At 42.3% G+C, this 27,400-nt stretch overlaps 1 protein-coding gene across 2 annotated transcripts in view; it reads left to right on the top strand.

Annotated features, from left to right (window-relative positions):
* Positions 1-10,834: 10,834 nt before the first annotated feature.
* The window catches only part of fbxo15 (F-box protein 15), a 32,961-nt gene continuing 16,395 nt past the window's right edge, over positions 10,835-27,400 (top strand). Inside the window, exons 1-5 of one of the 2 annotated variants that reach the window (XM_059971442.1) lie at positions 10,835-11,154; positions 11,479-11,574; positions 18,821-18,925; positions 21,456-21,698; positions 26,765-26,971. In XM_059971442.1, coding sequence (XP_059827425.1) covers positions 11,033-11,154; positions 11,479-11,574; positions 18,821-18,925; positions 21,456-21,698; positions 26,765-26,971 — 773 coding nt within the window. In that variant the 5' untranslated portion in view covers positions 10,835-11,032. The remainder of the gene's footprint in view (positions 11,155-11,478; positions 11,575-18,820; positions 18,926-21,455; positions 21,699-26,764; positions 26,972-27,400) is intronic. The other variant, XM_059971436.1, reaches the window with a different exon arrangement.

A 27,400-nucleotide genomic window follows, 5' to 3' on the forward strand; every position in this document is an offset into this window, starting at 1 on the left:
GGATAACAGGTGATCTGACAGAGGTGTATAAGATGATGAGAGACATTGATCATGTGATAGCTGGAGGTTTTTTCCCAGGGCTGAAATGTCTATCATGAAGGGACATAGCTTTAAGGTGCTTGGAAGTTGGTACAGGGGGGAAGTCAGAGGCTGTGAGAATTGGTGGGTTTCTACAAGATTACAGTAGGTAATTTGTCTCCAGAGATAGAGACGGAGAGATCGAGAGAGGGGATGAAGGTGTCGGAAGTGGACCATGTAAATTTGAGGGAAGGTTGGAAGTTGGACACAAAGTTAATTGAGTCAAAGATCTCTGCATGATTGCAGGAAGATGCGCCAATGCAGTTGTTGATGTAGTGTAGGAAAAGCTGGGGAGTGATACCACTGTAGGCTTGGAACATAGACTGCTCCACGTAGCCAACAAAAAGGCAGGCATGGCTGGGACCCATGGGAGTGCTTATGGCTACACCTTTTGTTTGAAGGAAGTGGGAGGAGCCAAAGGAGAAATTATTAAGAGTGAGGACCAGTTCCGCCTGATGTAGGAGAGTGGTGGTGGAGGGGAACTGTTTAGGTCTGGTGTCCAGAAAGAAACAAACAGCTTTGAGGCCTTATTGATGGAGGATGGAGGTGTAGGGGGACTGGACAATAAGATGATCGGGGCCAGGGAACTTGAAATCATTGAAAAAATCAGGAGAGTGTGAGATTTCACGGATGTCGGTAGGAAGGGGATGAACCAGGGGGAGATAAGACTGAGACAAGGTATGCAGGTGTAAGTTTGGTAGGGCAGGAAAAAGTAGAAGCAATGAGTCTACCTGATAGGCAGGTTTGTGGATCTAGGGTCGGAGGTAGAAATGAGAGGTGCAAAGTGAGGGATCTATCAGGTTGGTGGGAGATCCCCAGAGTTAATAAGGTCAATGATAGTGTGGGAGAAAATGGTGTTCCTTAGTGGGGTCCTCTCTGAGGGGTAAGTAAGAGGAGAGTTGTTGCCTGCCCTCAGCAAGGCAGAGGTCAGCCCACCTGCCTACCACCCTTATCTGCAGGTTTGATGGTGAGGTTAGATTAGTGCAGAGAGCAGTGCTTTTGGAAGGAGTGAGGTTGGAATTGGAGGGAGGAGTGGTGAAGTTAAGACAGTTGACGTCCTGTCAGCAGTTAGCAATAAAAAGATCCATAGCCGGCAGAAGACCGGAGTGGGGTTTCCTGGAAGAGGAGGAGGGTTGAAGACAAGAGAAGGGGTCATCGGTGCCGGTTGCAGAGTCCTTGAAGCAGGCTTGAAGATGGAGACAGAGGCGGCAATAGAAGAGCTCAGTGTTACAACGTGCGCAGAAGTCACTGAGGTGCGGGTGCAGGGGGACAAAGGTGAGGCCCTTACTCAGGACAGAACATTCTGCCTCAGAGAGCAGAACACACAGCATGGTTGAGAGCTGGGATCAGAGGAGGGAAGGGGTTGATAGTGTCAGAGGAGAGGGGAGGGTTGGTGTGCAAGGAAGGTGGAGTCTCTGAGGACCCAAGAGCGGGCGGTGGGACCTGAGAGACATGGGACAGCAGAGCGGTGACGAGGGAAGGGGGGTCTGAGGTTCCAGCCTGGAGGTGTTGTTGGTCAAGGTCCAGTCGGGGTTGGAGGTTGAGCAATAGGCACTTTGAAGGTGTCCGAGGTTGTTGGAACCTACCTTGATGGCGGTGGAGTCCAGCTTCTGAATCTGCCCAGGATCATTAGAACCACTGAGGTCAGCAGCAGGGATCAGGGTCTGGGAACATCAGTACCGGCCGGTGTTGGAGACGACAGGTTCAATAGTCTGTAGTGAATGAAGATAGCCTCGGGGCGCCCTGTCACAAGGTTGTTTACCCTGGATCACAGTTACTGAGTGCAAGCTTCACACCCACCCGGGATGAGAGGTAAACTCCTGTCAGGATAACTGAAGTGAACTCCCATTCCACCATTCCAGGTAGTTTGAGAGTCCCTGATTTCTCATCGGCCACTAGCTTGAGCAGGCCCCAACCCCACCACTCTAATTTGAACCTTCCTGAATAGCTCTAGTAAATCTCCCAGCCAGGATATTGCTCCCCTCCAGTCTGGTTGCAACCCTTGTCTCTTGTATATCGCCCAACCCCACACCCTAGAAGAGATCCCAATGATCCAACATCTGGAATCCTTGCCCCCCTGCACCAGCCCCTCAGCCACATTTTCATTTAAGCTGTCCTTCTATTTCTGTCCTCACTAGCACATGCCACTGGGAGCAATCCAGAGATTACTAAACCTAGAGGTCCTAATTTGTTGATTCTCTCCTAACTCCCTGTATTCAATGTGCAGGACCTAATCCGTTCTTCATTCTGTGTCATTGCTACCAACATGCGCCACCCTTCCGCTTGAGAATTTTCTGCAGCTGCTCTGAGATGCCTGTGGCCACAAAATCTCTCGTCTGACTCCTCAACTATTGATTTTCACTACTGCCCATCCTGACTTCTTTCCCATTGCATCCCAAGTCAAAATCGAGTTTATTATCATACGCACAAGTTAATGTTATGCAAAGGTGCCATAAGAAGAAACTTATTTGGAGCAGCATCACAGGCATGTAGCATCAGAGACACAATATAAATTAAACATAAGTTACACACAAACATAAACAAGTCACACGTAACAAGAAAAGTTATATAAAACTATACAAGAAAGATAACAGAACAAAAGTTCACTGCAGTACAAAGCAGTCATAGAGTTGCTAAATGAAGTAGTGACTAGCATTGTGCAGGTTTGTTCAAGAACCAAATGATTAAGGAAAGTAGCTGTTCTTGAAAATGGTGGTTTGGGACTTCAGGCTTCCATACCTCTTGCCTGATGGTAGCTACGAGAAGGTGGTATGGTCCAGATGGTGGAGATCTTTTATGTAGCCTTCTTGTGGCTGACCTCTTGTAGATACTATCAATGTTGAAAAGGGACATGCCCGCAATGTATTGGGCTGTATCTACTACTTTCTACAGATACTAGACTATGATGCAACTGCTCAGGGTACTTTCAACAGTACATCTGGAGAAGCTTGTTAGAGAGTTCTGTGACATGATGAACTTCTTTAACTTCCAAGGAAGACATGGGTATGATTGCATTTAGGTGCTGGGCCCAGAGCAAGTCACCGGATATTTGGGATAACTCTTAAAGGGAAAATAGCCAGATTCCCTTCATTTATTTGGGATACTGTGCCACTTAGTTGGGACAGGAGACTGTTGTTAAACAGTTTCTAGGAACCTAACGATGTTGAGCCTCTCCATTGCCATTCCACCAGTGTAGACTGACACACGTTCACTCTGCTTGCCCTTCCTGAAGTTGTCAATAAGTTCCTTAGTTTTACTGACACAGAGCAAGCAGTTGTTGCGGCAGGAGTAGGAAGTATACTTCCAAGTGTATCCTCCAACACTCAGTAGAATTGTGGCTGTTCTTTTACATCAGTGTGACTTTCTGAACTGATCTCTTGATTCTGTTAATGTCTAACAATCTATTGATCACTGTCTGAATATACTCAATGATCAAGTCTACATTTTACTGTTGTCTTGAGGTAAAGAATTTCAGAGATTCATGTCCATCTGGATTTTCTTTCAGAGAGTGAACTGGGCGATCTCAATTCATTAGATGTATTAAAAGTTGAAATATGAAGTAGTATTGAACAATAGATGGGTTTCTGGCAGGAAAATGGAGCTGAGGCCAGGACCAGATCACCTTTGATCTTATGGAGTCACATTACAGGTCATATGGTTGAATCCTCCTGTTTTTAATACCATTTTTGCTGCTTAAGGAAAAGACTGAGTTGGGTCAAATTCTCCAATGACACTTTTGAGCACTGGAGTAGACTACTGGAGTAGTCTACTGTCATTCCTATTATCTGGTCTTATATTTGCCATCCTCTCCGATGGGGTTGACAGCCTGGAAAATAAATTGGAGGAAATTTCTGCTCATTCAGGACTCAGTGTCAGAATATCAGTCTTAACACAGTGGATTCTGGTTAATTGAGCCATTGGTTAATCAGGGTAGTTGCTTATTTGGGATAACTCTTAAAGAGAAAATAGCTGGATTCCCTTCATTTATTTGGGATACTATGCCACTTAGTTGGGACAGGAGACTGTTTCCAAACAGTTTCTAACTGGCAATAGTTGTGTGCACTTGTGTGTCCATTAGACAATACACTGCGCTTAGAGTAAAGAGCTGCATCAGTTGCCTGTGCTTATGCATTGGGGCTATGCTATCATCATCATCTTCAATATGTGCCATGTCATATGACATAAGCAATCATAGTTTCATGATTCTGATTGTTCATGTTAGGGCATATTCTGGAGTTAGGGTGTATAGCAAATATTTACTTCATCAACAACCAATCTTTGGACATGAACGTGAATTGTAAATTTAATTTATAATCACGTCTTGAACAATAGTTTTCCTGGAGCAGTGCATTGGAGTTAATTGCAAACCAGACTATGCTGATTAACATTCAGTTTGGGTGTCTGGAATGTGGGTGAAGAAGGAGGTGTGAAAACTACATATATGTAATTCAAAAGAAGCATTGTAGATATATTGTAACTATAGAATTGTCCTGCTGCTATTTTTGATCTCTAGCATATGAAAATGTCATGTAATACTGGGTCAGGAGGCTTCTTCCTGCAGATGTATCTCATTTTGTTAAATTAATCACTTCTATATCCCCTCGCTTCAATGCCTCTCCTGTGACTTTGTTCACGATACAGTGGTTCTTGGCAAATTTTTCTACAGAAGTGGTTTGCAATTGCATTTCTCTGGACAGTATATTTACAAGACTGGGACCCCAACCATTTTCAATACTCTTCAGAGATTGTCTGACTGGCATCAGTGGTCACATAGCCAGGACTTGTGATCAGTTCTGATTGCTCACACAACCATCCACCACCTGTTCCCATGGGTTCATGTGACCCTGATCGGAGGGCTAAGTGGGTGGTACACTTTGCCCAAGGATGACTTACAGGCTAGTGGAGGGAAGGAGTGCCTTACACCTCCTTTGATAGAGACATATCTCCACCCTACTACCTCTTTGGGCCCTCAGACACCAAATCAAAAAGCAGTGGTTGTTGTCACTATTTCATGTTGGAAGGCAATGAATGCAGTTCATTAACTGCACTTGGTGTCTACGCTGATTTTGTTCATTTACAGTCATTCAAAAGAACATGTCATCATATATTTGATGTATTCCTCCATCGATAACCATTAGGAACTGATACACAGTTTTATAGTACTGTAGTAGTATTGGCAGTGTTCTAATTTGTCCCGTATTTCATTAAAATACATAATTTGTTACTCAGTTTAATGGCAGATTTTTTCTTCTATTTGCATGAAACTTTGGCAAATTGAGGCAGACATTTATTTGCACCAAAATGCACTTGTCCCAATGCCTCCCAATTAAATTGAATCCACTGTATTTGGAAAACAATAGAGGAGTCAAGAGAAGTGGTGTTGAAGTAGAACTGCTTGTTGTTATAGATGTTCTGTTTGTAGGTGGTTTGTCAAGAGTCAATGTGTCATTGGAAACTATGAAGGGACCAAGGCTTGCATGGCGTTCCTCCCCCACCCCGGGTACCTGGACCTTTGATTACCTGACCATAGAACTGCAACCAGCGAGGATAAGCCAACAATACTGCCTTCATGATGATCCTCACTGGATCCCCGCATGTCTGCATTTGAAGCCTCTCGCAAGGTCAGATTGTCTTCTAGCTCCGGTTACAAGTTTGCAGATGATGCCACCATAGTGGGCTAGATCTTACACAACAACAAGAGGAGGTAGAGGAAAGAAATAGAGAGTTATTCTCCCTACATCTTCTCCCTACATGTCAGCAAAATGAACCAGTTTGCCATTGACTTCAGGAAGTGGGATGGATTACACAGTCCTCTGTCTGTATCAAGGGTGCAGAGGTGGAGGCGGCTGAAAGCTTTAAGTTACTAACAATTTTTCCTGATCCAATCATTTTGACATTATGGCCAAGAAAGCACATCGAAGCCTTTACTTGCTCTGAAGTCAAAGGAAATTCAGCATGTTGCAGATAATTCTTAGCAGCTTTTACATTTAGACTATGGGAAACATTGTATCCAAATGCATGGCAGCTTGTTATGGCAACTGCTGTGCTCAAGAGCACATAAACTTTCAAAGAGTTGTGAATGCAGGCCAGTCCATCATGCAAACCCAACTCTCCTCCATTGACTCGTCTATGCTTCCCACTGCCCTAGGAAAGCAGAGAGAATGATCCAGGAGATCCTGGACATTTGCTCTTCTCCTGTCAGGCAGAAGTTATAAAAGCTCAAAAACACATACCACTAGACTCAAAGACAGCATTAATCTGTTGTTATCAGATTCTTAAATGACAACGGAGTTTTGAATGGTCCATTCACTCTAATTTGCTCTCTCGTTTGCACTACTTATGTATGCATTTATTTATTACTGAATGTATGTATGTATTTACATAGAACAGTACAGGTCCTTCGGTCATGGTGTTGTGCTGACCTTGTAACTTACTCTAATGAAAGGATTTCCAACCTGGGGTCCACGGACCCCTTGATTAATGGTAGGAGTCCATGGCATAAAAAGGATTGAGAACCCCTGGTCTAATGCTTCCCCCCCCCCCCCACATTGCCCTCCATTTTTCTATCATCCATGTGCCCAGTTAAGAGTCTCTTAAATGTCCCAGCTGTATCTGGCTCCACCACCACCCCTGGCAGTGCATTCTATGCACCCACCACTCCGTGTAGAGAAAAAAAATACCCCAGACATCAGTCCTATACTTTCCCCCAATCACTTTAAAATTACACCCCTCATAAAACCATTACCTCTTTATGTATTTATTTATTGTAACTTGTAGTAATTTTTATGTTTTGCAGTGTACTTTTGCTACAACACAACATACTTCAGTGATAATAAACCGGAGCCCTATTCTGATCCTGACCTCTCATATGCAGAAAATGCATTTTTTGACTTCTCAGTCTATCTTAAAATGGCTCTTCATCTGCACTTTTTCTGTCGGTGCTAAATATATTCTGCATTTTATTTTTGTTTTACTGCCTCAATGTACTTATGTATGGTGTGATCTACCTCGATGGCATGCTTTCAGAGTTTTTCACTGTATCTCAGTACATGGTCTGCCTGGATGGAAAGTTTACAACATTTTTTTTCATTGTAGTTGTTCAGTAAATGTGACTATAATAAACCAGTGAACCAGTAGATTATGCAAGGGACCAGTTGTGAAGGTGTAGCACAGGATGAAAGCTGTTTTATGTGATACTTTGCCAACAATAGTATAGAAAAAAAATGGATAAACCAAAAGAAACTGCGTTATGCTGCAAATGTGAAATGAAAACGCAAAATGCTGGAGATTGCGTGACACACACAATCTGTAACAAGACAATCAGAATTAATGTTTCAGGTTGAAGAGGTTTAATCAGACCCAAGAAAGTCAGAAAACAAAGTTGTAGAACAAGTTGCAATCCAGAGAACAATGGGAACAACTGTAAAAGGGAAAGACCCAAGTGCAAATGGATGACAGTCTGGTGTCAGCTGAAAGAGTACAACGAAGAATTGTTGCTGGCATTCAATTTGTCTGCAGGAGGTGTGAAGAGGAATGGCAAATAAAGAAGGAGAGAACCCATCTTCTCAAGTGGTGTCTCAAGGGTTTGCAGATGTTGAAAGATGCAACAAAAAGCAAAGGACCACAGTATAGGCTCCTTCCACTACAGCACATGACAGGAGTGGGGTTGGCCTCGGACAATCAAGTTACCTCAGGGAGTGGCAATGGTGCTGTCTTTGTATGCGTTTCCTTTCTCTCTTTAAAGTTTACATTACTTAATGTACTAAACATGAATGTAAAGGTTCTATACTGTTTCGTCCTTTATAAATGCACTTTTTCAATCATGAATATAGTCTATTTTAATAAAAAAAGAAAGAACTCAGCAGGTTAAGCAGGATCTTTGGAGGAAATTGGATCATTAACGTTTGCTGCCTGCCATTCAGCTGGACCATCTAGCTAAAGGGTTCAAATCCAGAATGTCAACTGTCCATTTACCACCACAGATGCTGCCTGACCTGCTGAGTTTTTCAGTCTCACTTGTTTCCACTGCTGTTCTGTGGGATCCGAAGGAAATGAAAGACAATATTAGAAAATGCATGGTCATATAAATAAATGTGCAGACTACTTTCTAAATGGGGAGAAAAATACAAATATCTGAGATACCAGGGAGTTCTTGTACAGTACACCCTAAAGGTTATCTTGCAGGGTGAATCGGTGGTGAGGAAGGCAAATGCAATGTTAGCATTCATTTCAAGGGGTCTAGAAGACACGAGCAGGGATGAGGCTTTATAAGGCACTGGCAATGCCTCATTTTGACTATTGTGAATAGTTTTGGGCTCCTTATCTAAGAAAAGACGTGCTGGCATTGGAGAGGGTTCAGAGGTGGGTCACAAGGATGATTTTGGGAATGAAAGGTTTATCATGAAAGTAATGTTTAATAGCTCTGGGTCGGTACATGCTGGTATTTAGAAGGATGAGGGAGATCTCATTAAAAACTTTTGAATATTGAAAAGCCTAGAAAGAGTAGATATGGAAAGGATGTTTCCCATGGTGGGGGAGTCTAAGACAGGAGGACATAGCCTCGGGATAGAGGAGCAGCTATTTAAAACATAGAGGTGGAGAAATCTCTTTAGCCAGAGGGTGGTGACTTTGTGGAATTTGTTACCACAGGCAGCTGTAGAGGCCAGGTTGTTGGGTGCATTTAAGGCAGAGATTGATGGGTTCTTGATGGGATACAGCAACAAAGGTTACAGGGAAAAGGTAGTGGAGTGGAGCTGAGGAGGGGAGAAAAGGATCAGCCATGATTGAATGGCAGAGCACACTCAATGGGCCAAATGGCCTAATCCTACTCTTATGTATTATGGCCTTATGGACCTAAAGATTGTCACTATACTTCCAAGGAAGTTTTAAGAACATGGGAATGGTGAAGCAGGGCAGATACAAGAAGGTTGAGAAATTGATGTCCATGCCATCAGGTTGAAGGCTCCCCAGAGAGAATACAAGTTGTTGCTCCTCCATCCTGAGTGTAGCCTCATTGTGGCAGAAGACAAGGCCATGGACAGACTTATTGGAATAAGAATGGACGAACAATTGAAAGGAGTGGCACTGGGAGATCTTGCTTTTTCTGGCAGAGTGCTCAGCTAAGTGGCTTCCCACTCTACGTTGGGTCTCACCACTGTACAAAGGCTACCCCAGGAGCACCTGACACAATATATAAGCCCAACAGTCGCAGAGGTGAAGTGCCGCCTCACCTGGAAAGACTGTTTGGGGCCCTGAATGGTGGTAAGAGAGGAGGCATTGGGGCAGGTGTTGCACTTGTTCTGCTTGCAAGATAAGTACCAGGAACCAGGAAGGAGATCAGTGGGGAGGGACACATGCAGTCATACAGAGAGTGATCCCTGTGGAAAGCTGAAAGTGGGTGGGGGGGAGGGGACAAAAGTGTTTGGTGGTGGAATCCTGTAGGTGGTCATGGAAGTTAAGGAGAATTATATGCCGGATGCAGAGGCTGGTGGGGTGGTAGGTGAGGACAAGATGAACCCTATCTCTGGTGGGGAGGAGGGAGGATGGGGTGAGGGCAGACGTGCGCAAAATGATAGAGATGCGGGTGAGGGCAGCACAGAAGGGGGCTTTCCTTCCTCCAACATCAATGCTGCCAGAAAAAGTGGGATCTCCTGGTGGCCACCCATTTCAAATCTACTTCTCATTCCCTTTTCGACATGTCAGTCGATGACTTCCTCCACTGTTGTGATGCGGCCACACTTAGGTTGGAGGAACAACACCTCTTTTTCCGCTTGGATAGCCTCCATCCTGATGGCATGACTATCGATTTCTCAAACCTCCGGTAATTCATCCCCCTTTCCTTCACCATTCCCCATTCCAGTTTCCTTTATCACCTTATCTCCTTACCTGCCCATCATCTCCCTCTGCTGCTCTTCCACCTTCCTTTTCTTCCATGGTCTTCTACCCTCTCCTATCAGATCCGCCCTTCTCCAGCCCTTTATCTTTCACTGATGTACTTCCCAACTGTTTAGTTCACGTATCACCCACTATCCTGTACAACATCCTCCTGTCCTTCACCTGATTGGGGGTGGGGGGGAAGAGAGGAGGAAGAGGAAGAGGAAGAGGAAGAGGAAGAGGAGAGGGGAGAGGGGAGGGGAGGGGAGGGGAGGGGAGAGGAGAGGGGAGGGGAGAGGAGAGGAGAGGAGAGGAGAGGGAGTCCTGATTGGTGCTAAGTAGACCTATCAGTTTCTCTCTCTCTCTCTCTCTCTCCCTCCCTCCCTCCCTCACCCCCCCCCCCCACCGCGCATGACTTCTGTATTGCCCATAGTGGGTTAAATGACTGTAAGAGTTGAGATGAGTTTCACAGGTCTCATTCGTTCATTAGCAATAGCTAACGTTATGTCTTGCAAAATTAACAAATTCTTTGACACAGACTGCTATGAGGTTGAGACTTCCGGCAAAATGTTCGTCTGCCAAACGAGCCACATCACAGTAAGGAAAGTTTGAGAAGAAATAGAAAAACTTTGCATTAGCATTGAGACTGCCAACAAGATACTCAACAAGCGTTTGTGTAAATTGTTTCAATATGTGATCAAATAAATTGTTGCATTCTTTCATAATCAGAGGTCCTGTATACATACACCCTTGGAGGTCGACCCGGGGGAAGGGGTGGGGATATGGGGTTACAGTGGGCTACCTCCCTTGCCTGCGATGAGTTTTTGCAGGGAGGGATGTCTGCGTCATAAAGTTGTAACCATTCCTTGATTTCGATTGGATTACGTTTGAGGCTGTCATTCTTATTGGTAGGTCCACGGTGTTTAGTTCCGCCTTCTGGCGCCGTTACCCGCGGAGATCGAACAGGTGGTTCGGTTTCTGCCCTCGCTGTCAGGTGGCGCCCCGATCCGGTTTCAGTCCAGGCCGCCTTTTTGCCACCCGCTCCGCTGGGGGCTGTGCGTGGGCATTCCTGTCGGTGTCCATGGCGACAAGCGGCGCCCGGACGGAGACGGAGCGGGGCTCCGCTCCTGCCCGGCCCGGGAGCCCGGAGCTGTCCAGCGGTCGCCGGACGGCACTCCAGGCTCGGCGGCCCAAGTGCTCCAGGTGAAATCACACAGCGTCCCACTCACGCTGTATTAAAGTCCTCACCCCACTGCTGTGTTGGTGATCAGCATTCCCTACGGTTTACCTCTCTAACTTGCAGCCGACGGATATAATCTCCCTTCTGCACTGACCAACTGAATTCAGAGATGAATTTATAGTGTTTGCTTCAGTGCAGTGACGTTTTTAAATTTATAACGATTGCACGAAGTAGGGTGATTTAGATGAACTCACTGGAGGTTTTGCACACTGGAATATAATGAAAGTTTTCATTTTTTTAAGGAAACGTGTACTTCCCAACAGTTACTTAATGTTGTAATGTTTCAGTTTTGGACAAAAATGGGCCCCGAGTCTGCCTTCAAGGTCCTTCCGTGGAACAGAAAGTGTTAAACTGAGATCTGCAAGTCTGACCACCATTGAGAGGTTGGTAAAGAGAGATTAGGAAAGTACATATTCCTCGAAGCGTTTTGGAATTATGATGCACAAGCGATTTCAGCGGCGACGTTCGCTTAATCTGAATTAGTGTTCGGGAGAAATTTGGGAGGAACTGTGCCACGTACCACACTATTTCATCATACATTGGAAATACCGAATTAATTATACATGTTTAATAAGTTTTATTGAAGAGGATTTTGAATTTTTTTCAAATTTTGGATAATAGAATACCAACCCATTATTTAGAGTAAAGCGAACTGTATTTGTAAATAGATACTTTATTGATCCCAAAGGAAATTACAGCGTCACAGTAGCATTGCAAATGCACAGATCTAAATATTAGAAGAAGAATAGAAATAATAAAAAAGTTACCACTGTTACGTACCCTGTAACTGGGTGTCTTACCAGCAAAGTTAGAAGTGCCTGTTGGAGTCTGGTACTATTTTCAAAACTGTTTATTAGTAAAATATACCAATCAATATCAACAATGCAAATATATAGATAATACACGTTAGCAATACTAAACCTAAAAGTGTGGGTATAATAATAATCAATAATAAACAAGCTATCGTTTTCTAGGGGATAAGGAATTATCATGGGAAAGTATAAAGTTCAGTTCACGTAGGCTGAGGTAGTTGGTTCTTTTGTTGTAACCGTTGGAGGGAGAGAGAGAGAGTGCGAGCGAGTGAGCAAACAATAACAGCTATCGTCTTGCAAACCTTCCTTTACTTTCTTGATCCGTCGATGTGTTGTTGTGGCCATTCAGGTATGACCCCTCTGTCCTTTAGCTAGACCGTTCTTCTGTGGTGGACTCATCACCCAGGCAAGGGTGGACACACACACAAGCCCCCACTGGCCTCGCTATAAACACGATGAGTTAAAATTGACCGATCCTTTGTTCGGTCTCCGATGCCCCCACACTTTCTCGTGGGTTCTAATCCTTAAACAATGCTCACTAGTGTGTCTCTTGGTATGTCTGAGGGGTGTCTCCCCAGACCTCACTTTTATCCCTACTCATGGGGTCTCAGGTGTCAATCAGTTTTGAATGGCTTAGCCCATCAAACCAGCCCACTCCAGCTGTCCACTTAGGAATTTTAATGAACAGAATAATACCAAGTAAACAGCCCTCTCCGGAGCCGTGAGTCTTACAGGAGTCATAATATGGTCTCTCTCCCCCGGTGTTATCTCGCCCTCATCTGAAGCAAATGTTCCAGTCCCAGTATGTTTTTGTTCCATCTCTTTCTCTTTCATTAACAGCCTGGCAACAGTAACAGTTTGTAATTCTCCCAGAGGAGGGGGACATGGGCAACCTGTACCCTTCTGCCCATCAGAGCTGTTCATCCTTCATAACACCACGAAGAGTCTAACAGGAGGGGGTAATCATTTCCCCAGGTATAGGTTGACGCTTTAAGAGCCTAATGGCCAAGGGTAAGAATGAGGGTAGTTAGAGATCTGAGTGTTCATTGCATTTTGAGTTTTAATATGCCTACCTAGAAGCATTCTGTACAAGACACATATTAACTGCATCTTTTTATTTAACAAAATTTACTCAAAGTATCTATGAAAGAATGATCTCTCATCATAGGAATTGGTAATGAACTTTCTACTGATTGACATGAATAGTTATTTATAACCTTTAAGGATACTTTGGATTGTACAGTTATTACAACATTACTGTTACAAATGCAAAAGAGGTGTAATTCTAAATTCAAGACTTCATTCCAGGATAACTTCATAATAATGTTTAAGAATGGCCATATTGTAGTGCAAATTCAATGCATCTATTTTCATTATTTTTATCAGATGGACTAGTCCACTTTAAGGAAGGTTGGATTTACTCAAATTGAGATCCACTTGTATAATAATGTGAAGATTTTCTTCACTTTTATCTGCCAAATACATACATAGTTAAATTTTGATTGGATCAATTTGCATCAGATCCAATAAGTTGCTTTTAGTCAGTCCTTGGTATTCCAGGAAAGATACAATCCCAGATTAGCTGACTGGCAGAAGGCAAAGCCTGGGTATAAGGCAGGACTTTCTGGTTGACTGCCAGTGACTAATGGTGTTCTACAGGCTCAGTGTTGCTTTTTTTCCATGTTATGTTAATGATCTGGATGACAAATTTGTTGGCTTTGTAGCCAGGTAGGTGGATGGGCAAGTAGTGTCGAGGAAGCAGGGAGCCTGCAGAAGGACTTGGACAAATTGTGAGAATGGGCAAAGGAAGTGGCAGGTGGAATAGAGTGTAGGGAAGTGTACGGTTGTGCAACTTGGCCAAAGGAATAAGGCATAAACTGTTTTCTGAACAGGGTGTAAATTCAGAAGTTGGAAGTGTGAAAGGACCTGAAAGTCCTCGTGCAGGAAGTTAACTTGCAGATTGAGTCAATACTAAGGAAGGCAATTTTAGCATTAATCTCAGAAGAACTAGAATACAAGAGCTGATGTGTTAGGCAGATTACATTTTGAATATTATGAACAGTTTTGGGCCCCAAATCTAAAAAAGGCTGTGTCGGCATTGAGGGATTCTGGGGAATTGATGAGAATTATTCTGGGAATGAAAAGGTTAATGCGTCTTTGATGGCTCTGGCCCTGTTTCTTGCTGGAGTTTAGAAGAATGGGGAGAGGAGGTCTCATTGAAACTTATCGAAGATTGAAAGGGCTGGATAAAGTGGAGAAGTTGTTTCTATTAGTGGCAGAGTCTGGGGCCGAAGTACAGTACCTCAGCATAGAGGGACATTCCCTTATAATGGAGGTGAAGAGGAATTTCTTTAGCCAGAGACTGGTGAATCTAAGGAATTTATTGGCACAGACAGCTGTGAAGACAGTCATATGTTATATTTAAAGCGAGGTTTATAGGTTCTTGATTAGTAAGGATGTCAAAGGTTATAGGGAGGTGGTAGCAGAAAGGGGTTGAGATAATAATCAGTCACGATTGAATGATGGAGCTGACTCGATGGGCTGAATGGCCTAATCTGTTCTATGTCTTACAGTTTTCTATTTTACAAGTGAATATTAAAGAGTTAGTGAAGGACAAGCCAAGTAACATTTCTACACTGATAGGTTCTTGCCAGAACTTGTCCAACCCCTTCAGGAAGGTAATTACCTAAAGACCTTAAAATTAAGAAAACAATTTCTCTCTGACTCTGATTTTTTTAAAATAAAAAACAATATAAGAGGATTACCTAAATCTTTGCATCATATTTTTGCTACTTGTTCAGCAGAATTTGTGAAACCAGGGAAGGCCTAATGAGTAAAGATTGCATTTGGATACAGCATAATAAAAAAAATTCTTGGTTTTATGTGGCATCTTTCCCAATTTGCATTGCACAATCATTTTACAATAGAAGTGCTTTTCATGTGTATTTGCACTGGGAAATATGGCTTGTAAAAGTATTTAGCCTCCAGCCCTTTGCTCACACAAATGAGTATTACAACGGGGGATTTTGATCAATTTAACTGAGAAATTGTGAATCACATGCTCTTTTTTTTACAGTAGAACATAAAACCAGGAAAACTGTAAAGCATGAAAAACAATTCAAAAACTGAAATGTCAGCAGTTCAAAAGTATTCATCCCCTTTTGCTCAATACTTGGTTGAACCACCTCTCACAGCTATTACAGCCAGTAGTCTTTTTGGATAAATCTCTATTAGCTTTGCACAATGTGATGGAGCAAGATTTGCCCATTCCTCCTTGCAAAATTGCTCAAGCTCTGCCAGGTTAGTTGGGGGGAGACGGTGGACAGCAATCTTGAGGTCTTGCCAGAGATGTTTGATCCAGTTAAGGTCAAGACTCTGACTGGGCCACTCAAAGACTTCAGTTTTCTTCATTTGAAGCCACTCCATGGTGCCTCTGGCAGTGTGCTTTGGGTCGTTATTCAGCTGAAAGGCTAACTTCCTTCCCAGTGTAAGCTTTCTGGCAGAGGTCAGCAGTTTTTTATCCAAGATCTCTCTGTATTTAGCAGCATTCATCTTCACATTAATCCTGACCAGATTTCCAGTCCCAGCTGCTGAAAAGCATCCCCATAGCATGATGGAATGACATTATGTGGCTGATTTATCCCACGTAGCACTTAGTGTTGAGCCTAAAACATTCCACTTTAGTCTCGTACAACCACAAGACCATCTTCCACATCGTTACAGTATCTTCTAAGTGACACTATGCAATGTCTTTACAGGTAAAGATATACATTTTTTTTTAGCTAGGGCTCCTCCTTGCCACATTTCCATAAACACCCCTTTTTGTGCAATGCCTTGGAGATTGTGGAATCATGAACTTCATCTCCAGTTGCAGCCACTGACTTCTGCAGTTGACTCAGATTGACTGCTGGCATGACAGTAGCCTCTTACAAGTGGCATTCTTCTCCAGCTACTAAGTTTAGTGGGGTGGCCTGACCTAGGTAGTGTGACTGTGGTTTCACAGTGGACTGCACTGGGCTCTGAGGTACGGTCTTGAGAAGGTCTTGTACCCTCTCACAGATTTGTGCTTCTCTATTACCATTTCCCTGACTTGTCTTCATTTTGGTTTGGTCTGTTGCAAAATCTACCATACTGGTAGACCGTAGACCATACGGGGGGCGGGGGGGGGGGGCAGGGGAAGTATTTATTTTTATGAATTCATTGAAAACAGGTGATCCTCCAATTTTCTACATCAACAAGTTGGGTGAGTTGCTAAGGTAATGTACAGAATTGCACCTGTGGATAGTTAGCATTGTCATTGCAAACAGGATGAATACTTTTCCAGCCTTGCAATTTTGTTTTTTTCAATTTTTAGTAAATTGTTTTGGAATTTTTCTTTTAATTTTACATGATGCACAATGCTTGTAGATTAGCTCAAAGTCCCATTTTAGTATATTTTAAATTTAGAAAACGAGGCAGTAAAATGTGAAAATCATGGGGGCTGAATTCTTTTATAGTTGTGACTGTATACACAAAACAGCAGTGTGACAGTGACAAGTTAATATCGCTCAGGGTTTAGTGAAGTTTATGAATAGTGCCTAGAACACTGGGAAACACCCTGATTTTTCTTTTAAAACATCCCCATGAGAGGGCAGAAGGTCGTTGGTTTAAAGTACAGCAGAAGCTCCTCCACGCCTACCTCCATCAGCCTCGATTTTCCATTAAACTTCTTTTGTAACTTGGGATTTTCAAGGTGGATTATTTTGCTGTGAGACGTTATAACCATCATTCTATTTGGCATTAGATGTTTCATTAATTGTTTCAAAATTGTGGGCAATTTTGAATAAACTGGATTTTTGCTATGCTGACCAGAATTATTTTGCTGTTATTGTAAATAGTAGAAAAAGCATTTCAAATTAATATAATAGTCACCCTAATAATATAGCCAAATACTTTATGCAAAGGGTTTGTCAAATAAAATATATGCCCTGCAGTTTGCCCTTAAGAATGTTTTTGGAGGGTAAGTTGTGGAATCCAGCAAGATTCTGGCAGCAGTGATCTGACACTGCTTATTAAAAATCTTTGAAAGTAGATCTGTTCATCTGGCCTGTGTACTATGCTGCTTTGCCTTTAGGAGGGCATTGTGGCAGCTGAGAGTTCTAACTGTTCACAGGCATTGTTTGTGCCTCAGCTCAGCAAGTACTTTATCACTCGAGTTTAAAAAAAGGGACATTTATTTCTTCAGAAATATTTTTTGTATTATTTGTTAAATTAATAGAATTTGTGCAGAGCCTACTGTGCTTTTATATTTCAGTGGAAAAATTAAAGGAAGTCTAGCAATTTGAGTAAAGAAAGGAAGCAAATTCTGCTATTTGTATGTAGTTATTCACAGTTTGATGAGCTTGACATTGGGCTTCTCTAGAGAGCCCACTGAAGAAACCAGTTTGAAGTGAAAACTTCACATGAGGAAATCTGCAGATGCTGGAAATTCAAGTACCACACACAAAAGGCTGGTTGAACACTGCAGGCCAGGCAGCATCTATAGGAAGAAGCAATATCAACATTTTGGCCCGAGACCCCTCGTCAAGATGTCGCCCGAAACGTCGACATTGCTTCTTCCTAGATGTTGCCTGGCCTACTGTGTTCCACCAGCATTTTGTGTGTGTTACTTGAAGTGAAAACTTGTGTGATTGGGTGCTCCCTGATCTCCTTAAAACAGTAAGGCATAATGATTTACAGTAAATGTTATTCAGTCAAAATACGATACTTCTCATTATTTAACTGAAGTTAATTGTAAACCCACTTTAATTAGTTGCCATGAGATTACTTCATTTTTACCTAAATAGAAGAATTTTCATCTGAAATGAAGAGCTTTCAACAATCTTGTGCTATTTTATATTGAAGACATATTGCATTGCTCTAATCAGGTGGGATTTAAACTCAGTCAAACCTGATAGATTGTAAACATTAAATCAGCTTAATTAGATTTTGGCCATTATTATTATACAATTAGCAAAATAAAAACAACAGACCAAGTTAAGTGGATGGGTATGTCATATTCATAAGTTTGTATTTAACTTAGTTGCAGTTTTACTGATTTTATAGCACAGGACTCCAAAATTAACTGGATAATCCCTTAGTTATTATCTTATAGGTATGACTTCATTCTTCAATTAATTTATTGTATGAATATAAATTCTATTAATTAGTCTGCTTGTGTAAATATATGCCCTTAAATTATTATCAAAGTGCATAAACATCACCGTATGCTACCCTGAGATTCATTTTCTTGTGGGCATTTGCAGTAAATACGAAGAAACACAGTAGAATCTATGAAAAAGTACACGCAGGATGGACAAACATCTAATGTGCAAAAGTCAGCAAACTGTGCAAATACAAAAAGAAAAAATAACAAAATAAATAAATAAGCAAGAAAAAAGAACCAAAAACATGAGATGAAGAGTCATTGAAAGTGCATATGGGAATAATAACTATTTATTTATTTTGGTTACCTAATGGGATAAAATTCTGCAAATATTGCAGGAACCTTGTGTATTTAGCCTTAAAAAGTGTTTGAAGCATCTTTCCAATGTGAATTGCTATGAATATTTTATTTTAGAATGAATATCCATTAAGTGGTACTTTTGTACTGTACATTTCTGAGAACACATTATAAAATTGCAGAATATCTCTTTTTATCAAAGCAAATGAGAGCTTTTGTTTCATTCTGTCTTTTTTTGACTATGTACTATGTTTTCAGTCCGTAAATGAGCCAGCTAAAATGGTATTAAATACTGCTTTTCAAGCTGCAACGTAACAATCTGAATATTATTTCTAGCTTACCATGGGAAGTTCTACTGCACATCTTTACGTACCTGGATGTTTCTTCCTTGTTCTGTGCAGGCTGTGTCAACAGGACTTTTTACAATGTGTCAAACGACAAGTAAGTAAGCATATTTTGCTGCTGATTGTTGGGTATTGTTCAATATGATTAGGATTCGATCTTTTGTTATGCAATCCAGAATGGCAAATAGGATATTATAACAAGAGAGTAGAATACTGTATTTCTGTGATTTGTCATAAATGACTCACTCCTGATTTGAAGTGGAAACTGCCCCACTAGGCCCATTGTTTCTATCTGCTCCTGCTTTACCAAGCCTGTCTCAGCTCCTATTGGTTCACTTCTTTCCCACTAACATTTGTTTCACTTTGCATGCTCTCCATCACTTCGACAACTTTCAGTTCCCTTACTCCAACTACCTCATTTTCACCATAGATATCCAGTCTGTACACATATGTCCCCCAAAAGGAAGGGCTCTCCATTTTCTTCTGGATAGCAGACCCAAGCAGTTCAAGATTCAAGGTGGTTTATTGTCCTTCTTCAGTACACTAATTGTAAAGAACAAAATGATTGTGCTACTGGCTACAACATAAAAACACAAACTATGAATACATAATTAGCTTATATACATTGACTTTGTACGTACATAAAGCACACCATCCTTCATGTGGCATGACTGGCTTAACCTCAAGAACTTCTCATTCAGCTTCTCCCACTTTCTGCAGACCATGGGCTCTGGCATGGGCCCCTGTGTTGTCTACCTTTTCATTGGCTATCTGGCCATATTACAAAGCTCCCCACTCTTTCTGCACTACATTGATGACTTTGTTGATACCATTTCCAGCTGCACCCGCACTGAGCTAATCAATTTCATCAACTTTGCTATCTGTTTCTACCGTGCCCTCCAACTCACTTGCCCCACTTCGGATATCTGTATCCTCTTTCTTGTTCTCTCTATCTACATCTTAGGAGGCAGATTACCCACTGCCATCTATAAATTCACTGACTCCCACAGTTAATTAGACTACACCTCTTCCCACTCTGTCACTTCCAATCATGCAGTTTTCTTTTCTCAGTTCCTTTGTCTCCACTACACTTATTCTCATGGTGATACTTTCTAATCCAGAGAAACAGGCTCTCTACCCTCCCACCCCCACCACTGCTATCATTGGAGCTTCACCACATTTCTTATTACCCACATGTTTACCCTTGCTCAACCAGCCCGCCCACCCCCCCCCAGTCATAGAAAGGTACCCAAGTTCTCACGTACTACTGCTCAAGCCTATCATTCTCCACAACTTCTGCCATCTCCAGTGGGATCCGACCAGCAGGCACATCATCCCCTCTTTCCTTTCTGCTTTCTGCAGAGATAGTTCTCTGTGTCACCCTTGTCCGCTCATCCCTTCCCTACAATTTCCTCCTCCAGACAGTTATCCCCTGAGATAACACCTTCTCCCTCACCACCAATCAGGGCACTAAACACTCCTCCTAGGTGAGGCAGTACTTCATTTCTGAACCCTTTGGTGTCCTTTATTGCATCAGGTTAGGATTATGTATGGCCACTTCTGCATCGCTAAGATCCGGCACAGATTTGGGAATTGCTTCATCGAGCTCCTTTGTTCTGTCTGCCTTACCAGCTACAATTTCCCAGTGGCCAGACATTTTAATTCCACTTCCCATTCCCATTCTGACATGTCTTTCCACGCTTTCCTCTATTGTCAGGTTGAGGGTAGATGCAGATTAGAGGAAGGGCACCTCGTATTCCATTCTGGTAGGCTCCAATCTGATGATGTGAGCTTAGGTTTCTCTGTCTTTTAGTATCACTCTCTTCTGTACCTTTTTGGTCCCCTTATCCCACCGGCCCCCGTCACCTCACCTCTTTCCCATCGCTTTACCCTCTCAGTCTTCTTACCATCAACATATTCCTCCCTCCTGTTTCCCTCTTAACCTTCCCTTTATTCCTTTGCTCACTGTCCTTTCCTGTCAGATTGCATCTTCTTCAGCCTTTTGTCACTTTCCCTATCATCTCTCAGCTTCTGACATCCTTCCCACTCTTACCCCCTCGCCACCTGCCTATCAGCCCCCTCAACTAGATCCATCTATCACCTGCTGACTCTTGTTCTACCCCTTACCCCACCTTTATATTGGCTATCTCCCCTCTGTACCACCCTGATGATGGATTTTGACCTAAAATGTTGACTGTTCATTTTCCTAACTAAGTGTTGCCTGATCTGCTGAGTTTCTCCAGTTTCATGTGTTGCTATGTGTTTTATTATCTGTGTACTTTGTTTCTGAAATGGCACAAGCTGGCATTTATGAAGCCTAGTATTTGAAGTGAAGTTGTCTCAGCTATTGAAAATAAATAGATTAAATTGCTTTCAAAATAACCATGGGCAAGTTCAGCAAAATGTTTCAAATGTTCAAGTGTGATTATTCTATAATTTAATTTGTATGATTAGTTGGTATCTTCTACATTTTAAAACTGTTGATTTTGTAAGTAATATTGGGTAATAGCTTTAGTATTAGTAGCTTATCAGTTTAAAATTTTCCATACTGAAATTAAATGATCATTTATGATGGCAGTATAGAACAATCTGTGTTTAAAATATTGTATTTACTGTATTTTTTCCAGTTTAATGTGGCACAGAATCTACAACAGTTATTTTGCTTACAAAAGCAAGGTTTGGAAACCCAAGGCTGTAGATGCAACCATGGAGAAGCTCAGTAGGACTTCTATACAGGACAGTCCACCAAGATTCTGGAAGAAAGAATTTATACGTAAATGTTCAGGTTCTGGCACAAGAGGAGTGGGGCTGTTGTTGAAACCCATTAACCGTTACACAGGATTGCCATCGAAGATCAGAGAAGCAGTAACGTAACAGAATATTCAATAACCATTTCATATACTAGGATAAGTAGCAATAATTATCTTGGGTGGTTATTTTATAACCAATTGAGGAACATTTATTGAGGTTAGAAGAATGGATTCTGAAACTTCAAAAATAGATGTCATAGAGTTTTTTTTTGAATAAAAGATGAATGTAGGAAGTTTTTTTGTTTCCATCTGGGAAGACATTCAACTGGCTTTGTAGAAGAAAATTTGAAGTAAAGTTCACTGGTGCATCTCTGTATTTCCTTACCATATAGACATATTGGGCTCTTTCTGTGCCAGCACACAGGATTCCCATTCTCCTGCTAATTTCCTGGAAACATATTCTTCTCCCCATTCTCATCAATTCTAGCACCATCTACGTTAGATAATGTGCAGTGGACAATTAATCAACCAATTCTCTTGGTTTTGCAATGTGGAACGAAAAGCACATACGCTGGCGAAACTCACAGTTCTGGATCAATGCGGACTGCCCGTGGATAATAGGGAGATCTTAATCAAGCCCAGGCCTCTGGAGTTGTGATTTAGGGGCTCTACTAGCTTGGTTCTCATTGGTGTGCCAAAATAAAACGTAGTGTGAAGGTGGTATTGAACAGAATTTGTGAAATTGTTGGGTTTTGACACGTAAAACGCTATGTTACTTTTGCTTAGTTTTATTTACTCTTCTCACTTTTCATGAGTCTGAAATTAATTTAATAAAACATCAGCAAGAGGATTTAATCTCAGTACACGTGGTTATCCTTGACAAAGAAAAAAAGACAGAAAATACTGGAGGTGGTCAGAAAGTAGGGCAGCATCTATGGACAGAGACAGATGAGTTAGAAGGGAAAGGAGTTTTTAGATTTAAATTTGTTATGAGTTCATCCAAAGTTACAGTGAAGTGCTTTCTTCGTATTAACAACCTACACACCCAAGGATGCACTGGGGGTAACCTGCAAGGGTCACCACACATTCCGACACCGATACAGAATGCCCCCAGTGAACCATACAGAGCACAACAACAGCAAAACAATCTCCTTTTCTCCCTCACATCTGCCCATATGGACAGCACTCCAACTCTAGGACAGGCTTCCATCCTACCATGTCCAGGCTTTAGCCGTCAGCCTTCAACTGGGCTTCCAAATTCCAGGCACCCTGGCTGAGTCGCCCTCATGCCAACTGCTCACAATACTCCCAAGTGTGGTCTGACTCATCCTACAAGCCCCAGCATTGCATACAGGCTCTTGTATTCTCGTCCTCTTAAAATAAATGCTAACATTGTTTTTACTGATAGGTGAGACTAGAACTAGGAGACATAACCTCAAGATTCAGGGGAGTAGATTTAAGACAGATGAGGAGGAACTGCTTTTCCAAGAGAGTGATGAATCTGTTGAATTCTCTGTCCAATGAAGCAGTGGAGGCTACCAGTAAATATATTTAAGACAAGGTTGGATAGGTTTTTGCATAGTAGGGGAATTGAGGATTATGGGGAAAAAGGCAGGTAGGTGGAGATGAGTCCATGGTCAGATTATCCACAATCTTATTGAATGGCCGAGCAGACTCAGTGGGCCAGATGGCTTACTCCTGCTCCTATTTCTGACATTACTTTGGGAGCATCAGAATTCTCAGGAGCATTGGAATGGAAGGATTGGCTTGGCTTCTGAGGAAATAGATTAGTCATAAGGATCAGAAAGTCCTTAAGGATTCTGAGCATTGGAAAGTTGGGAATAACAGGTGTAAATTAGGACATGTTAGTGTAGTGTTTGGTCTGGCCAGTGGTGTAGTGACATCAGTACTTGACTTCAAGGCAGATGGTCCTGAGTTCAAACCCGGCTGGGTCCCAACCTGGGCAGCGGCAGTATCTGTGCGGAACAAAGGCCTGCTGAACCTCTGGTGGGAAAGCTGTTGGAAAAGATTCTTAGAGATAGGATCTATGGGTATTTAGAGAATCATTGTCTGATCAGGGACAGTCAGCATGGCTTTGTGAGGGGCAGATCTTGCCTAACAAGCCTGATAGAGTTCTTTGAGGAGGTGACCAGGCATATAGATGAGAGTAGTGCAGTTGATGTGATCTACATGAATTTTAGTAAGGCATTTGACAAGGTTCCACACGGTAGGCTTATTCAAAAAGTCAAAAGGCATGGGATCCAGTGAAGTTTGGCCAGGTGGATTCAGAATTGGCTTGCCTGCAGAAGGCAGAGGGTCATGATGGAGGGAGTACATTCAGATTGGAGGGTTGTGACTAGTGGGGTCCCACAAGGATCTGGTCTGGGACCTCTACTTTTTGTGATTTTTATTAACAACCTGGATGTGGGAGTAGAAGGGTGGGTTGGCAAGTTTGCAAACTACACAAAGGTTGGTGGTGTTGTAGATAGTGTAGAGGATTGTCAAAGATTGCAGAGAGACATTGATCAGATGCAGAAGTGGGCTGAGAAGTGGTAGATGGAGTTCAACCCGGAGAAGTGTGAGGTGGTACACTTTGGAAGGACAAACTCCAAGGCAGAGTACAAAGTAAATGGCAGGATACTTGGCAGTGTGGAGGAGCAGAGGGATCTGGGGGTTCATGTCCACAGATCCCTGAAAGTTGCCTCACAGGTAGATAGGGTAGTTAAGAAAGTTTATGGGGTGTTAGCTTTCATAAGTTGAGCGATAAGAGTTTAAGAGATGCGATGTAATGATGCAGCTCTGTAAAACTCTAGTTAGGCCACACTTGGAGTACAGTGTCCAGTTCTGGTTGCCTCAGTATAGGAAGGATGTGGAAGTGTTGGAAAGGGTACAGAGGAGATTTACCAGGATGCTGCCTCGTTTAGAGAGTATGGATTATGATCAGAGATTTAGGGAGCTAGGGCTTTATTCTTTGGAGAGAAGGAGGATGACTGGTTATTGACTGACTGTAGCCTAATGCTTTTCCAATGACCGATGGCATTTCACCTCTTTCCGTTCGCTTTATTATTTCCACTTTATTTTCAATCGTGATCGTTTTCCATCAACAGAACAGAAACACTGCGGGCGGTGGGTCCGGAGCTCCGCCGGGTCCTAAAGTCCACTGCACTGAGACAGGTTAAATAAGGGACTTGAGCATCTTTGTTTCTTGCTATTCACGGGGGGGTCCGAGGGCTGACTGTACACCCTTCTCCAGAGCAGGGAAGTCTTGTCAGAAGTGGTCTTCAAGGAAGAGTTACTTCCAAAAATCAATTTCTCTTAAGTGGGAACAAAGGCAAAAGACTCATCTATGCACAAAAACACAAGGACTGGAGTGCAGATCAAGGGCAGCAAGTACTCTGGACTGATGAGTCAAAATTTGAAATTTTTGGTTCAAGCAGGAGGCAGATTGTCTGTAAAAGAGCTGGAGAGCACTAGCTGGATGAATGTTTGTACTAACAGTGAAGCACGGCGGAGGTTTCCTGCTGTTTTGGGGCTGGAATTCTGTAAATGGAGTTTGTGATTTGGTCATAGTTAATGGAATCCTTCATGCTGAGAAATACAAGCAGATTTCGATCTATCCCATAGTACAATCAGGTAGGCATCTGATTGGTCCCAACTATATTCTGAGCAGGACAAGATCATAAAAAACGATCTTCAGTGAAAAGAAGCAGGAGGATTTCTGTAACAGATGGTGTGGCCTCACAGATCTCAACATCATCGAAGCTGTCTGGGGTTACCTGGAAAGACAGAAGCGAGTAATATGGCCAAAGTCTGCAGAAGAACTGTGGCAAGTTCTCTGGGATGCTTGGAACAAACTACCAGTTGATTATTGTTTATAAAAATGCACGACAGTGTACCTAGGAGAGTTGATGTAGTTTTAAAGGGAAAGGGTGATCACACAAATATTGTTTGATTTTAGTTTGTTATTGTTTACTGTGCTTTATAGTATTCTTTTTGACATGTCAAAACTTTTCATTATTTTTGAAATCATCTTTGCTTTACGTACTTTTGCTCAGTACTATAAAAGGAGCTTTTGACAGTTCTGGATGTGTACTCACTGGAGTTTAGAAGAATGAGGTGGGATCCCTTAGAATATTGAAAGGCCTAGATAGCATGGCTGTTTTCTGGAGTGGGTGACTGAAGGACCAGAGGGCCAAGCCTCAGAATAAAGGGACATCCACTTTGAGCAGAGATGAGGAGGAATTTCTTTAGCCAGAAGATGGTGAACCTGTGGAATTCATTGCCGTGTACAGCCGTGGAGGCCAAGTCATTTAAAGCCGGGGTTGGTAGGTTTTTCGGTAGTCGGGGTGTCAAAGGTTGTGGACAGAAGGCAAGAGAACATGAAGGGAGAACTTCTTCACTTAGAGGGTGGTGAGAGTGTGGAGCGAGCTGCCAGCGCAAGTGGTGCATACGGGCTGGATTTCATTATTTAAGAGAAATTTGGTTAAGTAGATGGATGGGAGGGGAAAGGAGCAGGTCAATGCGACTAGGCATATTAATGGTTTGCCACAGACTAGGTGGGCCAAAGAGCCTGTTTCTGTTGCTGTAGTGTTCTATGACTATGAATGGGTTCAGAGCGATAATCAATCATCTATGGTGGGGCAGACTTGATGGGCCGAGTGGCCTAATTCTACTCTGATGTCTTATGGTCTAAATTTCCAGGGAATCACAAAATACTTTGGAAATGAGTGTTACTGAATTTTGTTCTACTAGTGCAGAAAACATGATCTCTAGTTGCATAAGGCTACTAAAACATTATTACATGATTTTAAATTCAACGAGTAGTATTTGATCTTTTTATGTCTATTCACTCCTTCAAAACCATGCTGTGTTTTGTCATTTTCTCAATATAACTATTACTTTCATATTATTAATCACTTTCACACTGTAAACTGTTGGCATTTCTGATTATTTTCAAGATACTTGACATTCTTCACTGAAGTCACTTCAAAGCAGTTCTTTGCTGCTTTAATCACTTCAACAAAAGTAGATAAAGAATTGATGTTGGTAACTCATTAGTTACTAAAGTTAGTTTAGTGTTTTGTACTAGAACTCTGAAATAGATTTGAGCTAGATATCACTAATATTGAAGATGTTATGGTGACACTGGATACAATCAACTCCCTAAAAACAACTTGTTTCTGCAGAGCTCTTGGACTGACTTGGATGATTGTTCTTCATGAAAGAATGGGGAAGGAACATGTCCAGGAGCAAAGTAAGGCCTTCTTCAGTGACACATCTGCTACCGTATATTGGAACAGTGCAGTGTGGCCTCCTCTGTCTAGCCTCAAGACACTCTGTGTGTATGGAGTCACGCCATTATTCCCACCGAACAAAACCCCTGCAGAACATGGGTAAGGTTAGGAGAGAATAGACCGTGCTGTGTAACCAGTTTAATTGCTTACACTGTTTATCTTCGTTTTTATTAGTGTAAAGACAATGCACAAGATACTTCGACCTCTACCCTGCTTTCCCGTGAATCTAAATAAATACTAAGCTGAGGAAAAATAGTGATTTTATTCTAAGAGCAAACACGAGGAAATCTGCAGATGCTGGAAATTCAAACAAAAAAACACACAAAATGCTGGTGGAACACAGCAGGCCAGGCAGCATCTATAGGGAGAAGCACTGTCGACGTTTTGGGCCGAGACCCTTCGTCAGGACTACCTGAAGTGTCTCGGCCCGAAACGTCGACAGCGCTTCTCCCTATAGATGCTGCCTGGCCTGCTGTGTTCCACCAGCATTTTGTGTGTGTTGATTTTATTCTAAATTGATTGCACTTG

The sequence above is a fragment of the Hypanus sabinus genome, chromosome 1 (assembly GCF_030144855.1).
Source record: "Hypanus sabinus isolate sHypSab1 chromosome 1, sHypSab1.hap1, whole genome shotgun sequence".
Taxonomy (NCBI): domain Eukaryota; kingdom Metazoa; phylum Chordata; class Chondrichthyes; order Myliobatiformes; family Dasyatidae; genus Hypanus; species Hypanus sabinus.